The following is a 16,274-nucleotide window of genomic DNA, read 5'->3' as shown; positions in this document are numbered from 1 at the left end:
GTAGGTATGTGTTAGTATATGTTTGAATAAGTGAGGTGGTGTGTGTCTAACTGTATAGGTGAGGAAATGGGCGTATGATTGATTCTTTGCATGATTAACTAGATGTGTGAGTACCTCCATGGATGAGTGGCGGTGTGTGTGTCTGTATGGGTATAGGAGTGCATATGATAGTGTTGTATTGATGAGTGACTGTATGTATGAGTGATTGTATGGGTGAATGAGTGGATGTGTGTGTAGACTTAGGAATCAGTGAGTGCGTATGTAGTTACTGGTATTGGTATTTCAATGGTTTTGAAAATGGTAGTCTGTATTTTATAGTGGGTTATCAAAGATTATATTAGAGTGTGAGGAGGTGCATCAGATTTTGACGTGGATGATGTCATCAGTGATCTCATTTGTGATGTCATCAGTGATGTCACTGACCATGTCATGAATGATGTAATATGTGACGTGATCAGCAGTGCATTCCGGGGTGCGAGTTCTAGTTAGCTGAACTAACTATAACAGTGGAATTTCTATGCTTTTGTACGAGTGAAATGTCCAACTAACTATAACGTCCATGAAACCTATGGTTTTTCTGTGAATTTCTAAGGTTTTTTTAAATGCTCATTTCTAACTATAATGTGCCTGAAACCTATGGTTTTTTTCAGTGAATTTCAATGGTTTTTTAAATGCTCATTTCTAACTATGCCTACAAAGTTAGGACATGTGAAGAAAGAAGAAGAAAAGCGCAGCAAGAAGCAAGACAAATGCAGAAACAGGCAACAGAAGTCCAGAAAGACGAAGAAAAGTGCAGGAAGAAGCTAGAGATGGTCTGAGGGCACACCCCTTTTTACACCTCTCTGCAACGCAGCTTTTTGGCGCTTACTGGAGGTACCTGGTGGGCTAGCTGGCCCCCAGGGACCCTCAGGATTGAAGGGGACTTAATCCCCCAAATTACAATGTGCCAGGGGGTGCATTTGCACACTTGGTATGTCAGGCCCCGCCCCCTCTGTGAACCACTGTGCAAATGCGCGCCCTGGAGCGTTGTAAATTGGGGGATTAATTTCCCTTGAGTCCTGAGGGCCAACTAGCCCACCAGGTACCTCCAGTGAGCGCCACAGAGCTGCGTTGCACAGAGGTGTAAAAAGGGGCGTGGCCTCTAAACACCTCTCTGCAAAGCAGCTCCCGGGCGCATACTTGAGGTACCTGGTGGGCTAGTTGCCCCTCATGGACCCTCAGTATTCAAGGGAAATTAATTCCCCCACCTACAAAGCGCCAGGGGGGGTGTTTGATGAGTGCTGCAGTTAGGGGGCGTGGCCTCCGCTGCAATGACGGCTCTTTTTAATTATTATTTGGCTGTGTGGACCCCCTTTTTCAAAATTATTTGGAGCCCTGGGGACCCCATCCTCCAGGGCCTACATAAAAAATAAAAAAAACGGGAAAGGGATCGCGCGGCCTGCCTCCAGAGGCCAATTTCGGCCCGGGGCATGGCCACATTTTTTTTAATTAAATCTTTTTAAAGGAGGGTTGTGCCTCATTATCATTCATGGAGGGGTGCCGTGTGGCCCCCCTCCTAGGCCGTGGGGGGACACCCAATTCCCCCACGGCTCCCGCCCTGCCATAGCAAACAGGAGTGTCCTGTGGGTGGGAACCCCGGGACACTGCAGGAGACTGGCGGTCCCCAGGACCATGAAGGGCTCCAGGAGGATGGCCCCGTGGCCCCCCTCCCACCTAGTGCACAGCCCAGGGGAGGTGGTGGTCCCCGGGGCTCGGGGGTCTGTAACGGACCCCAACATTTGCATATTAGTGCCCCGGGGATGTAGCAGCCCCTGTGGCGTTTGTGGGGGCTTGAGCCCCCCACACAGGCTTATTTATTTGATTCAAAAGCCCCGGAGGTGGCAGTCCCCGGGGCAGCAGGGGGGCCGTGTTCCCCCACAAATAATTAATAAAAGCCCTGGGGGGTGGTGGTCGCCGGGGCTTGGGGGCCTTTGAAGGCCCCCCACATATTTAAAAATTAGCCCCAGGGGATGGCAGCGTGCCCCCCGCAACTCAAATCAAGCCCCAGGGAGGTGGTGGTCCCCAGGGCATTGTGTGGGGAATTGGGTCCCCCCACACATTTTTTTCAGTGCCCTCGGGACCTGGCCCACCCGCGGGCTACAATAGAATGAAGTGCGGGAGATCGCGCATTGTTTTTTTTTTCTCTGCCGGATTCGCGCACCCAGCGCGAATGTGGCTGATTATTGATTTTTTTTAATGCTTTTTTAGCCCTGGGGGTCCTTGTGGGACCCCCTGAGCAGGCCTAGGGGGTCAGGGTGTTTCTACCATGGCCCCTTTTCTTGTTTTTCGCGTTTGTTTCACTGTTTTCTTGTGACTCGGTTCTACCGAGTCACAAGATGGCCGCCAACACTTCCTGGTTAGGAGTGTTGGCAGCTAATTCGAATAAAGCTCATGGTTAGGAGGGTCCGCGGATCCACTGTGCCACTAGATATCAATATATTTATTTTTGGGATCACTCAGCAACTACTTAACGTATTTACACCATTTAAAAAAAGGTCGCTTTCTGAACCAAGCGCTACCTTTTTGCAAAATTTGGTGGGCTGTAGCTTTGGCTAAAGTTTCCTATGGAAATGAACATGGAGGAAACACTTTTTGGGACCTCGTTTTTTCTCAGCCAGCGCTTGACGAATTATCCCCAAACTTTCAGTATCGGAGCTGACCTGGATAGACTTTCTTTTTGGAGAATTTCGCGAAGATTTGTCAAACACCACTAAAGTAATTAGCAAATCAAAAAATGCTTTTCCTATGGAAAATAGGTTCTAACTATAACTACCTGTAGGTAATGTATATATCTATATGCACATATATACACTCATATATACACACACGCAAAAATACAAAATGAATGGATAACTTAGTTTGTAATGTGGGGCCATTAAGAGGTTCTTGTGGAGTTTAAAAAACGCAAGGCTGAGTGGTTTACAAATGTCACCTGAACTCTGAGATGGCAATGTAGGACCATTTACATATTACTCATCATGTATTGTTTATCTTGCAAGATTAATTAGTTTTTATTATGGTTAAAATTTGGAGTTATCAATTTAGTATTCATTATTTTCCTGAGACTGCAGCTGTGTCTGTCAATTTTTGGGGAAATGTGTATTTTTTGTTGCCACTAATATTTAAAATGTGTCTTATGCATAAATGAGCATTATTAGAAGTCCGATTTTAAATGCAAAGCACATTGTAAGTCAATTAAGAAGTCATTGTAAAATGTTCTTTTCTCATGCAGTACATTGATACTATGAAGTAGGTTTAACAAGACACATATAAAGAAAGAAAAAAGTACAGTGTGAGACTAACTTTTTTCTGACATGGCTGCATTCACAATGTTTATTGTCACACAGTTGGGAGGATTCATGGTTAGATGCTTGATTCAAGTATTAGTCTGCAATAGTGAGTTTGTCATGCTTGCTGATGAATGCTCTCAAAGCAGCTTTAAGCATTTTTAACCAGCATTGAAAGAGACAAAATGCGGCTATAACCAGCCATCTAACTTTGTATTTGTTTAGAGAAGCTAAATATCCTGTCAATTTAATTCAGCACCGTGAAAGATAGGACATCATTCATGAAAAACCTTCATTAAGAAGGCTTAACCACAATCGATATATTTGGAAAATCCATTATAACATTGAAGGGGGTGGGAGGTGGTATGGTGTGAGTATCTCTTCCAATTACATCTCCCACAATCTAAGAGCAAATTCTGTTCTATTAATGAGACCTTTCATTTGATTTCAAGGAGAAACTAATTACAATTTGAGGGGGTGAATGACCATGGGCAATATTTAGGGCCAGATATTAGAGTTTGGTGAGCAGTCCGTCGTGTGTCAGCATGACGAAGGTCATTACCTAAGGTACCGGCTGGACTATGGCCCACCATATTTAGAGATCTTCTCTGGTCCAGCGGAGGTCTCTAGGCCTTCAGAGCAGCGGCTGCTGCAGAGGTCCCCTGAGTTATTCCTAGTATTTTGCCCCGAGCTGTGCCATCAACCATTGCTAAAAAAAATACTTAGGGAATTTAGAACTTTCCTCCAAAATATCCTAGGCCTGGAGTTGGAATACTAAATAAGCATCCTGGAATATTAGGTGGAAAGTTGCTTGTTCCCCAAATATTCTAGGACTGGAGCGAGAATCATAATTTTGACCTTCCAGTGTCTGCCAGGCCCACCACTGCCATTTCAAAGCAAGAAACACCAACAAAACTCCCCTGAAAGCACTTAAAGTATGCTGAGGGGCCACCATATGTGATGCAGCTACTAGGTAAAGTCTTTTGCTTTTCAAAAACAAACTCCCAAGGTGTTTTTTTTCTCAAAAACATACTAATGACTGGCACCAGGGAGTTTTCTCCCAGGCTATGGGCGTCATTTCAATTTGCTTCTCTTCAGTACTGTCAGCCTTTCCCTGGCAGCACCGAACAGAAAAGAAAAGCCCATCTGACACTCGCTGTAAGTAGGTTGGACAGTCTGATGTACTTCTACTGCCAGCCCACACTCCACTGGACCATCAGTGTACAGTTTAAGGTGGTGGAGCCAGAGGACCACTGCCATCACTATCAGGACAGTGTGCCTGACTAAATCAGGCCCTTAGTTTCTAAATGAAATTAACACACTAATGTTTTCTTACCCACCACTTCACTGTGTTACTATACAGTAATATTGTGTGCTCTTATGGTACAGGGTTTTCACCTTCTAGGGAAATGGATCTGCTTGGTACATTATCTCTCATGTATCCAAAAGGTGATCTCAGTTAGCCTTCAGTGGTGGCCTGAGACGCACCACACACGGCAGGAATCAAAGCATTATTTGACCTAAAATCACTGGCATGATTTTCAGTACCTACTTTCAATGCAGCCGGCTACTACAAGGTGTTCTGGTACGTATTACATTCTCTACCTATGGTCATGTCTGCTTATCAGATATCAGTTAAACTACTTCAGGTTAGCGCAATATTTGGTCTTTCTGGTGGTATTGCTTCAGGTCTGTTAGGAGACTCCTAGCCACAGTTATTTTCAGCAGGCAGAGGAGATGCATCACTTCATATTCTCTCCTCCGTCTACGATGCAGACATGAAGGTTAGCAATTTTTGCAAGTATGGATACTAGACTCCGAATGCTTCACTTAACAGCAATACATTTTATAAGGTAGCCATTTTGTTTCACTGTATGGGCACATAGTCTTGCTTCCTTTTTTGCTTCCACTTAGAACGCAGACTGTAGACAGTTCTGTTCGTGATGTTAGAAGTGACGAAATCCCGGAGTTAACCATGCACAACCTGCAATGTCCCACAAGCATGGTTTTCGGTTGGAAAAGTGTTCCGCATGGCATGGTGTTCAATGCTGTGCAATTAAGAACAGTCCTGGTCTAATTTACTCTATTAACTGTGGTGGTGGGGAAAAAAGAGGGTCATGGGAAATGCAGCTGGGGCTCAGGGCCCATCTGGTCCCACCATTGCAAGACTACCCGCTTCAAATTCATGGTTCCCTGCCTCATTTAAAGGTTGAAGAGCCAAAATGTTCCGATGGCCGAGCCTAAGCAGGCTCCATCCTGGCACACCTAGGACCAGCGAGCCATAGGCCATACGGCTGCTGATCTATGCGTATCAGAACAACTGATTTATTTAGGGTGGTCCTTTGGACATTCATTTTTCCTGCACAGCGCCACCCTGAAAGTTTGGTGCACTTGGCAACAATTCCCCTCCCCTAAACATGGCTGGGATCTCTAATTTGGTGGCAAGGCGGTCAGAGATGGGGCCTCCATTGACCCAGTGGGATTCCACAAAGTCTAAATATATCTATATGTCTATATGCGCATTAAGCGGACATGCAATAGTTCTGGAAGAGTTACTGCTGCATGGTAGGTGGAACCACTTAACACTACAAACGGTCACTTATATTCATAGCTCCAAGGACTGTGGACTGAAGTCCTGCTCTTTTGCGCTACCGCCCAAGCAGCCCTGTATGAAGAGCGGTATTAGTGAACCGAGTTGGGGAAAACACCTCTAGTTCCCGAAACGGCAATACCAATGTGGCGCTTTTGACATGCACCCTTTCAGTCACTGGGATAAAACAAGCATAAAGTAAGCAAGCACTCATAGGCTACGTACTCGTTTCGCTTTATCATTTATTGTCATAATTTATCAATAATTTGTCGACTCTGGTAGACACAAAAGGTGCCTGTAGGAAATACATTGATGCAATCTGTGCTAGGAAACAGGGAAGAGTATGCCCATGCAAGAACAGAGGAAAACACTGTTACCGAATACCCCACAATCCTGCAAGAGGGGACTAACCCAAATGGAAATTTGGGGATTTCCACAAGGCTTGTGCCTCTGGAAGATCAGGAGGGCTTAGGAGGCAGCCAACTTTGCACATACCTGAGCCAACCCGGGCGCGGGACATGGTGGGCGAGTCCATCTTGTGCGCAGGAACAGTCAGATAATTGTTCATCTGCAAGAGATAAAAACACCTCTCTGGTTAACTCTGTACTCCTATTAGAAGGGAATCAAGCTCCATCCAATCCAGTTACTCAGTGCGCCATAGGGACGGGGGGGCGGGGTCAATCATTAACCTTCATTAGTGAAACCCCTATATCCCCCTGGGGCTAAGGGGTGAGGGAGGCAGAGTCAATGCCATACCTGCCTCAGACTCTCCCCACTGCACCATTAAGGACTTCATCTAGAAGCGTTGTTGAGGACCACGCCTGCACCACCTCCTTAGTAACATACTCAGCAGCCTCCCCCCAACACATGGAGGTGGAGGCCTGATGAGACTCCCATCACAGCCCTTATCAGGATAGAAGATGCTGAGGGCTCTGTCCATGCCCCCTCAGAGGTACCACCCCTAACCACTTACAGAAAAAAGTGCTCTGGATCTCTCTGCCTACGCTGAAGAGACTCACGCTTGCCACTGAGCCACAGGTGAACGATGATAGCTCCTCCCATTGTGTACCTCAACAGTGAGGCATCCCCTGGTCCAACCTCTCGATGAAAGGATGCCAGAGCTTTGGTCCATGCAGTGCCAACCTCTCAGGTCAGGCCTTACCTTCTGCTCCAGCTGGTGGGCCTTCTGTCTCCTCAGCAGCATCTGGTTCCAGGCCTCCTCGTAGGGGTCCGCCACCAGGGTGTGCCGGTTGTAGGACCGCAGCTGGAAGGGACAGACAAGGGGCAAAGCATTAACCCAGGCTGCCCCTCGAAGGAGCGAGAGCTCAAATCAGATTAGGGCTCCCGGATTCACTCTGCATTTTCCACAATTCCCTATTTATTTAGCCATATTTCGTTTTTGCTTTCTTTTCTGTGCTTATCCGTATTTATTTTGGTTGTGTGAAAAGTTAAGGGGACAATGATTTATGCATACTTGTAATCAATACATGTTCATTCACACTTGAATACCTGCAGTTAGTGACCTTGCAGTCATGACTGACAGCATGGAAATATCACTGAAAGAAAGGCCCACTTTTCATTTTTATCCTTATTTAAAAGTAAATACAGGCTGAGAAAGAAGAGGTGTTTCGGTCTGTAGCTATCTATAAACATGAGTAAAAAACGTAGACCTTAATTCAGACGTACAAGCTTAGAATTATAACAGATAATGCGGATGTAGTGCCCTCTTTCTTAGGTAGAGAACATAAAGGGATAGTCCGCCAAAACGAACAATCATCTTCTGTTCCAAAGACGAATGTGCTTTTAAAAACATCAAATGTACAGAAAACATACACATACCACACTTTCAGACTATATAAGGTGCGAAAAAAATATTCCAGAAAGCCCTCAGAAAAAAGACAATGACAGCTCAGCTCATCAGGTTAATGCACCCACAGAGAAGATCCGTGAATAACCTTAACAGAGTAGGCAGAGCCGGCCTTTTGGTGGGATAGCGCCGTGGGCGTGGCGGAGAGGAACGTGGCGCCCTTGCTGATGGTAGTGAATGCAATGAGGCAGTGGGGGCCCTTTTGTGTTCACTGGTCTGTACTTGGATGAGCAAAGACTGGCCCCTGAACACGAACACCCCCCGACCTCCCCCAGCTCACCTAAAGCACCGATAGCTTAGCTGCCTATCACAGATGATGGTTTTGTTGATGTGTGAAGCAGTGGCCAGAGGGTGATTAGAATGCAAGAAAGGGGTAATGGGGTGTTAAAAAGATCGCCCGCAGTATGATAGCGCAGGACTAAAACCACTGTCAAATCAGGCAGAAACGAGCAGGCAAGGACAAGTCTGGAGCGAGAGTTGAAGGGCGCTGCTGTTGGCATAACCTTAATGCACACGGCTTCGTGACCGGCGCCCCTCAGAAAATGGGCGTCCTGGGCCCAGCTCACCCATACTAAAGGCCGGGCCTGCCTGCGGTGCAGAGAGGACCCGAGAACTACCACATACGCGAGGTAAGAAGTTACTCACCTCCTACGCTGGCTTGGCATCTTTTGAAAATTGACTTGCTTACTACTGCCATCTAGTGTTGCAATTCGGGATACATTCTTGGTGCATCAGCAGAGGGAGTGCATGTATTGAACTGTAATACAACATTTATGTAATACTTACTACCCCTATGTGGGACGATGAAGCACGTGCCCCCACAGGTAGCACAATGCAGGGTGTACGGAAGTGTTACCATGTTGGTTGTCCAGTTAGACATATTTTGTTTAAAGTTTATGGTCTTGGGCAGGCTGGAAGGAGAAATGTTAGAGATCACCTGGGACAGACTTTGTTATTATCATCCCATTTCTGATTGTCACTGCGAGATGCCAAGAAGCACTCATAGTATGCAGCTTGTCGGGGCCTCGGACATTGGTCGAGACCCTGGAAACCTCTTGAATTTGATGCCACCCTCACTTTATGTAAAACCATAACTTAATTTGCTGTGTGTGTGTTGGGGGGGTGGGGGGGGCAAGTGACCCGTAAATCTACCAACTTTCAAAACTAATCAAATCAATCTAGTAGTGGTGAAATAACATTTCGAAGCTGGCAACCATCCTAGATTGCCACACACTCACTGCTTTAATAGGTGTACGTCATAGTATTCTCTCTTTTCCCAGTGTACCTATGCAGTCTAGTAAAAGAAACCAGCAATCCAAGATAATCCAGAAGGGAACCTTTGTAGTCTGAAGCAAATAAGTAAAAGACTAGGCCTCTGTCCAGTGACTCAGTCACCCTTGACTTGCAGTTAAACTTTAAGCTATAGTATTCTCAAGAAGTGGTGGAGTTCTCAGAATATTCAGTTCACTGGCTGAAGTCTGCCAAATTCAAATTACGTGAATGTATTATGCAATAAGCCTCATTGTTTGCATATTGGCAAAGTTGCTACTGTATATTGCTCTGTTAAAATACCAGAGTCTCAACCTGATCATGACGAGTGATTAAAGTAAGTACATCTATGACTGATTCAATGTTGAAGAACCAGACTTGCATGCGAGTAACTCCTTTACTGGATGGATCCTTCATTTTCAGGACTTAAGATATGTCAAGTGATACAATTCACGCAAAATAGGGCTAGAGAGAAAGACTTCCTATATGGAAAGATTCTTTAATAGTATCTCCCCTTTCTAAGTCGCTCGTCAACCACCAGAATAAGAGTATGAATTCCTTGCTAATATATGCACAGTCATAGGCTGCTTTACAGTGTTCCTCTAACTGAGCTGTTCCGAATTTTGCAGCGGCAACCACTCTCTTGCAGAAAGGGCTCTTGAATTTAGTAGGAGTGTTGCACTGCTAGGGGGAAACCCGGCTTCCTGAATGCTACAATCCATTCAAGCAGACTCATTTCCATACAGTATCGTTATATAGAAATAGAACCATTGGGCAGCTCTCTCCAATCATACATTAAACTAAGCAGCATCAGATTGCCCATTGATTTTGGCCTTGTTGGTTCACAGGACCACCTTTTTTTGTCAGTCAGTACAATCCTTGATGGCCAAAATGTGTTTTTTTTTTATTATAAACTGATATAAGCTTGGTGCACAGTGCCAATTACAATGAAAATACAGGGAATGGAGCAATCAATCCAGGTTGCTTCCTAACACAATACATTAATGTTTTGAAGAAAGTTCTAGATTTACAAATAGGCACGGCACAATGTTGCGTACTGATAGTGCAAGAAGGATCAGTTACTCACACAGTGCTGTAGTGCATGCAGCATCGTAGCAACCACATACAAACCGGTATCAATCAGTCATTTCCACCTGGTGTCAGGGATGGAAAACCCAAGGGTCTACTCTGTTCTAGGGAATACCAAACATTGTTTCAGCCACAAATGTTGGCATACACTCCCATTTGGGTTGCACGCCTAAAGATCCTTATATTTGTTGGATGCAAGCGACTAAATAGTTTAATACTGTAATCACAATTTCTCACCCATAGATTAATTTTGTAACTTCATAAAGGGGCATGTCAGTTTGCGTCTTGGGGCAAACCGAACAGACCCCGAGGTTTTAGCACAAGCATCTTCCCTGGGTATAGAGTACGGAACTGAGCAGCTTACGATACAGACCTATGTGATCGCATTTTACACAGTACATGCTCGTGTTGAACAATAAACGTAAGCGACACTGGGCACTAATGTTATAGAAATTAAGATTAAAAAAAAAATGTTTAAACTATCTAGGACTATACCGACAAAAATATAATGTAAAGAAACAATGTGAAAAATCAGTCAGCAATCTAGCTGTACTTTGTTGAATTTATAATTTACAGTAACCACAGTAACTGAGTCGAAACACTCAGTGGAACACCAGTGGGTCTCTAATAGTCAGTATCCATTTTTTTCAAATTTGTATAACTGATTTCACTACAACCTAAACAGACCCAGCAGGACTGAAGCTAAAGTAAAATATGTAGTTTTAGACAGTCTTGGTCTGTCCACCTAACCTGCTTTTACTCATCCCCTCCATCTCCCAGTCGCTGGCTCTTTAGACAATATCCTAAAGCTCTGCAGTGTTAGGGCTGGCAGTAAACTGATGTGTGTGGTAGATTGACACTTGTGGAAAGAGGAAAGGTAAGGCAATTGGTTCAATTATGTGAAAATCGGAAATGGCTTCGTGTGAAAAAGGGCAGTATGTGTTTGAAGAACTGGTTAGTCTCTACAAAACATTGAAGGTTTCAATGGGAACTAAACTTCAAATCCAATCCCTCAGCCGAAGGATGGCTACAAATATCTTTGCACAGACTTTGAAGGCAGTACATTCTGTTGAAATCCAGGAGTATTAATATTCCAGGAAGCAGTTATCTGATAACCTTGAGCATTTCTTTCAAAACATCGATGGACGTATGTACAACTTTCAAAGTAAACAACGAAGAAGGGGGAAGTTTTTTTGTCTTTTTTTACAGCAACATTCTGTAGCCACTAGATGAACTGTAAGGTCCTCATTACAGGCCATGCACAGTGGTATCTCTGTGGAAGGCAGCACAATTACAAATGTAATTGTACTAGTTGTGGAATACACTGTGAAAAATGTAACCAATTTCCACGCACACTGTACTCTTGCTCAAATCAGGAGGAAGATATGTCTGGAAATCGGCCGCAAAGTGGGGACCCCATGCATTAGTGACCCAGTAATTCTGGATCCAGCATGTTATTTCCCATTCCAGACACAGGAACGCGTAATAGCCAGACACTGGTGTGGCGACACCAGCCAGAATCAGTAACTCTTGCCCTGGTAGGACCTCCTCTAATTATTGGCAGTTTCAGAATTGGGCAGAGGACTCGTAACAAAACAGTTGAGCAGCAAAGCTTCCGAAAAGAAGGCCCTGCACACTTTTATTAGCTCTACCAGCCTGGCAGTCTCCTCTACAGTCATTATTCTCAGCCTGAAGTTCTTATAAGTAGTGCATCCAGGCAGCTAATGAACACACTGCTCAACTGTTTGCCACATTCATTCACCAGACAGAGGACAACTTGTAATGCTTGATACAAGTTAAGAGCCTTAAGGTCAGCCTAACCTATAAATACGTAATTAGAACCTGCAGAAACAAACATTGGCCGTGAAAAAACGTAACAAAAAACAATTGCTTGCTTTCCTAAATGACGAAGATGTACAATTTAATGAGTAATGATTCAATGCATTTTTAAGATGTAAAATAGTCCCCGTACTGCAGGAAATCCATAAGAGACGGAATGATGCATCAAACAGCCAATAGCATGAGATGAGAGATATACTCGTCTGGGTGACTTCAAAACCCACTTTTAAAGGATTGGTGACAAACTGATAATAGGTCATAGAGACCACAAATATCACCCTTCAATCACAGCAGTTTAACAGAGAGCGAAAACATTATGCGCAGTCTGATTTTTCACTCAAACAAGCTGATGGACAACAGTATCAGAGGGTTGGTGTAGTAATTTCAGGTGTTTGGGGTGTGATACCTCCTAAATAAATGCATTCTTGGCTTGGTAGTTGGGTCTGAGGACCCTGAGCCGGGTCTGCCCTGTCCGCATCGATTGTTCTGGTCATTCTCATTCCACTAAGAGATTTTAACTTGTTCATTTTTCGGATCAAAAAAGTAGCAAATTTGCACTCATAGAAGTACTCCTTGAATGGATGTAACTTTACTACATTTTAGAATGCACAACATTGCTGTAGCTTCCCAAGCCTACTTGTTCCAGTCTCTGGCTTTTAGGCATAGTACTGGCAATCAAACATCTAAAAGATGATCAGATGAATGCCTGAAAATAGTCTAACCACAGGAAAACACTTGGGGTAGCATTCCAAACCCATTTTATTCCACCCACTATACCACTTTAGACAGAGAACTAGATTTGGGTTTGCCAAACAAATTAAAGGCAGAAAGGGTGGCAGAAGAGTTTCCTGGCTTTACTCTGTGCACCAAATTTAGAGAAGCCCGCCAGCCCCATAGATATCTCTATACATTGGCAGGAAATACCATTGTGGAAGTTACTCTCAATGTAAGAAAAGTTTGACGAACAGCTCCATTAAACAGGATGGCTGGTAGCAAACTTTTCCAAAGGTTTTTTTTTTTTTTTTTATCAAACAATAGTTTTTTTATTTTTCAAAAACAAACTCCCAAGGCAGGAGTTTGTTTTTGTAAAATTAAAAAATACTTATGACCTCGAAACCATGTTAGTATTCTCCCATGGTGTGGGGATAATTTTTCTTTTTTAATGTCGCTCACAGCTAGAATATAACTGGCGGGCGGCATAGGAATAAAGAAAAAAGTTTTATCACGGTTCACTTTAAATAAGGTGGATGATTGGATGGTTTACCTCCAACGGCGCCTGCTGCGTCTGGCCGTCGGAGAAAGGTGAACGACAATGGACTACCTTTTACACCACTGGCGTAAAACTTGTGATTCACCCAAATCAGGCAGGTGGACCTTGAGTTTGGCAGAGAAGATACTCTGTCGTCAAGGCAATGGAATACCTGACTGCCAACCTTTAAACCAGCCCCATCGGTCCGCCTAACGAAAATTCGGTACAGACCCAGCTCCTCAAAGGAACAGTCCATCACAAGCTTGGTCACCTCACCCATTCATCCTGCGGCCCACTGCTTATTTGTGTGCTTTTTTTACAGATAGTCTGTTTATTACTTTTTTGAGTCATGAACATACATCAGAGCAAAATAAAATCTGTCCTCGTTAGTCTCATTTGCCTACTGCTTTTTTAGTTTGGAAATTTGAGAATCCCAACAGCCGAAACTCACAGACTAAGCTACGCCCCTACGGAGGGTGGATTCTAAATGAGATTCTGGAGTTGTGCAGTGGGGATCATCACAGTGTCGCTACAGGTAAGCCATATGCTAGGCATATTCAGCCTGATTCATCAAAGACCCGTTCTGTGAGTCTTTATTAGGGATTCATAAGGAATCGCTATTACAGGCTCAGAAAACGGGATTCATGTAGGAATCGCAAAAAAAAATGCGATTCCTACATATTCCTTATTTGCGATTAGCAAATTGCTAATCGCAAATAAGGAATAACTCCCCATTCATTCCTATGGGCCAAAATGCCCATAGGAATGAATGGGGAGTATTCCTTATTTGCGATTAGCAATTTGCTAATTGCAAATAAGACAGCGATTTAAAGGGTGCCAGGGGTGTCCAAAGGACACCCTGTAGCACCCCTTAAATGCAAATTTAAACAGGTGTTGCACACACATATGTCCAAATGACATGTGTGTGTGCAACATGCAACTTAAATGCTTTTAAAAGCATTTTTCTAAGTTTTCGCTATTTACCACGAGGTTTGACCTCACGGTAAATAGCGGCCATAAATAGCGAATTTGCAATTTGAAAATGGATGATGAATTGCATTTAAGGAATCTCAAACAGAGATTCCTTAAACGTAATTCCTCGCAAATTTGCAAATTCGATATTACAGATTTTTGCATTTGGGATGATGAATCCCAAATGCAAAAATTGCGCAAATTCTGAGAATCTGGCCCTTTGCGAGCGCAATTCAGCTTCATGAATCTGGCTGATTGTTTTTTACTACAATTCGTAAACAATTTCCAGCCTCAACTACAAGGTGGCAGAAGAATCCAAAGCATACTGAAGTAAACGGAACCTTTGAAAAATCTGAATGGCAAATTGGGAGTTTAGTTGTAAAACTTTTCAAAGACCATGTGCCCGGAAACAGTTACACTGTGTCTGCATTCTAGGGGCATGATGTACAAAGCTTTATTGAGGTTGCAAACCACCCAATTACCGGAATCAGGCAGTTTGACTGCAAAAAGGCAGTTTTAAATGTACAAAAGGCAAATTGTGAGTCAATAACTTGTTACCTAACAGCAATTTGCATTTTTTACCCAAATCCGATTAAGTATTTGGAAGGGGTGTGATTAGGGCATCTTTTCCAAATACTGAATCGCAGTGAACTGTATTAAATGTTTTGCGACCAAATTCTGGCCACAAAACAGTAATACTTTCACACTAATTCAAAAAAATAGTGGAAACCCATTCGCAAATGGGAAGGGGACCGGCCCCATTGAACGTCCTTCGCCTTTAAGAATGTTAAACAAAATATTTTAAGAGTAAGCTGTGGTCATTTTCTTTTTGAAACATGGGCTGGATAAAAATTAAAAAAAAGAATTCTGTATTCAAAATCGATCACAGACATGGTGACCCAAACAGGCCACCATCCCAGTAATGGCTGCGATTTCTGGTGGATCGTAAATTGCGACCTATCTTATTAATATTTATGAGGCAGGTCGATTTGAAACCCACTAGGAATCTCTTTTAGGTTTAAAGCATTTTATTAAGGCAAAAACATAGGAGGTAAGGGAACATGAGGGGTAGGGTTACATACATTCAGGCGAAAATAGCTAGGTAAAAATCTAAGAGCGCGATGGTGGACTAGGCCGCTGCAGAGAAAGAAGTCAATTAGCAAAATGATAAGGGCTAAGTACGGTTGCCACCATCAAGCAGATCAGAAAATGAAAGGCAATGATGCAAGAAACCAACCCCACCATCCCCCGGAACCCCTCCCTTCAAACACCCCAACTCACCCCAACACCCTCCCACCTCCCCCCCGTCCAGTACTCGGCCATAACGCATCCTGCCCTCCCGCCACACCCCCCACCCCGTGAGCCCAGATCCTATGTCCTCCTAGTCAGTTGGGATCACCGGTGGTGTTAGTCTCAGGAGTCTGAGGTACCTCGGACAGGTGAGTTCTCTAAATTCTGTGGTTAAAAGCGCATGAAAGGGTTGCCATAACTCGTCAAATTGTTCCACGTCCCCCGCCACCATAAGCGATAATTTCTCCATGCCTAGTACATGTCAGAGCCTATGTAGCCAGCCTGTGATGGAGGGGACCGTGGTGGTTAGCCAATGAATCAAGATGTTCTGAATCGCCGAACCCAGCGCTATCGCAATTTGCCTGCCCCTGCGGGACTTCAGCGGGTACATCAGGCCATTCGGTAGACCCAGCAATACATACGCCGGGAAGCGTGGCAATTCAGTCTCAAAATGAACATATATCTCATCAAGAATCTCCTTCCAGTATTCCTCTAACAAGGGGCAGTCCACATCCCCTCCAGCACTCCTTCCCAATATGCCTATTCATTTCGTGTAGCCTCTCCGGGGTATAATACCAATACGTGGACACCTTGGTGAGCGTTTCTGTGAGACCTGTATGATATGCAGAGTGTCTCGCCCGATGCGCAATTTGATCCCATTCCTTATGACTAAGCGTCCTTCCCAGTTCCCTATTCCAGCGTTCCCTACCCGGATTATAGAAATGAAACGGAGGGGGTTGCAGGAATTTGTAGAGGTCTGTGATTAGCTTAGCATCAGAGGTG

The 16,274-nt window shown here is 44.1% G+C and overlaps 1 protein-coding gene across 1 annotated transcript in view; it reads right to left on the bottom strand.

The window, feature by feature from the left end:
- Window positions 1-16,274, bottom strand: part of SLC9A1 (solute carrier family 9 member A1) — a 294,820-nt gene that overhangs the window by 8,924 nt on the left and 269,622 nt on the right. The window contains exons 10-11 of the mRNA XM_086957609.1: window positions 7,079-7,180; window positions 6,412-6,484 (exon numbers count right to left, since the gene is read on the bottom strand). Coding sequence (XP_086813735.1) covers window positions 6,412-6,484; window positions 7,079-7,180 — 175 coding nt within the window. The remainder of the gene's footprint in view (window positions 1-6,411; window positions 6,485-7,078; window positions 7,181-16,274) is intronic.

The sequence above is a fragment of the Lissotriton vulgaris genome, chromosome 2_1 (assembly GCF_964263255.1).
Source record: "Lissotriton vulgaris chromosome 2_1, aLisVul1.2, whole genome shotgun sequence".
NCBI lineage: Eukaryota > Metazoa > Chordata > Amphibia > Caudata > Salamandridae > Lissotriton > Lissotriton vulgaris.
This window is presented reverse-complemented; position numbering and strand designations above follow the sequence as displayed.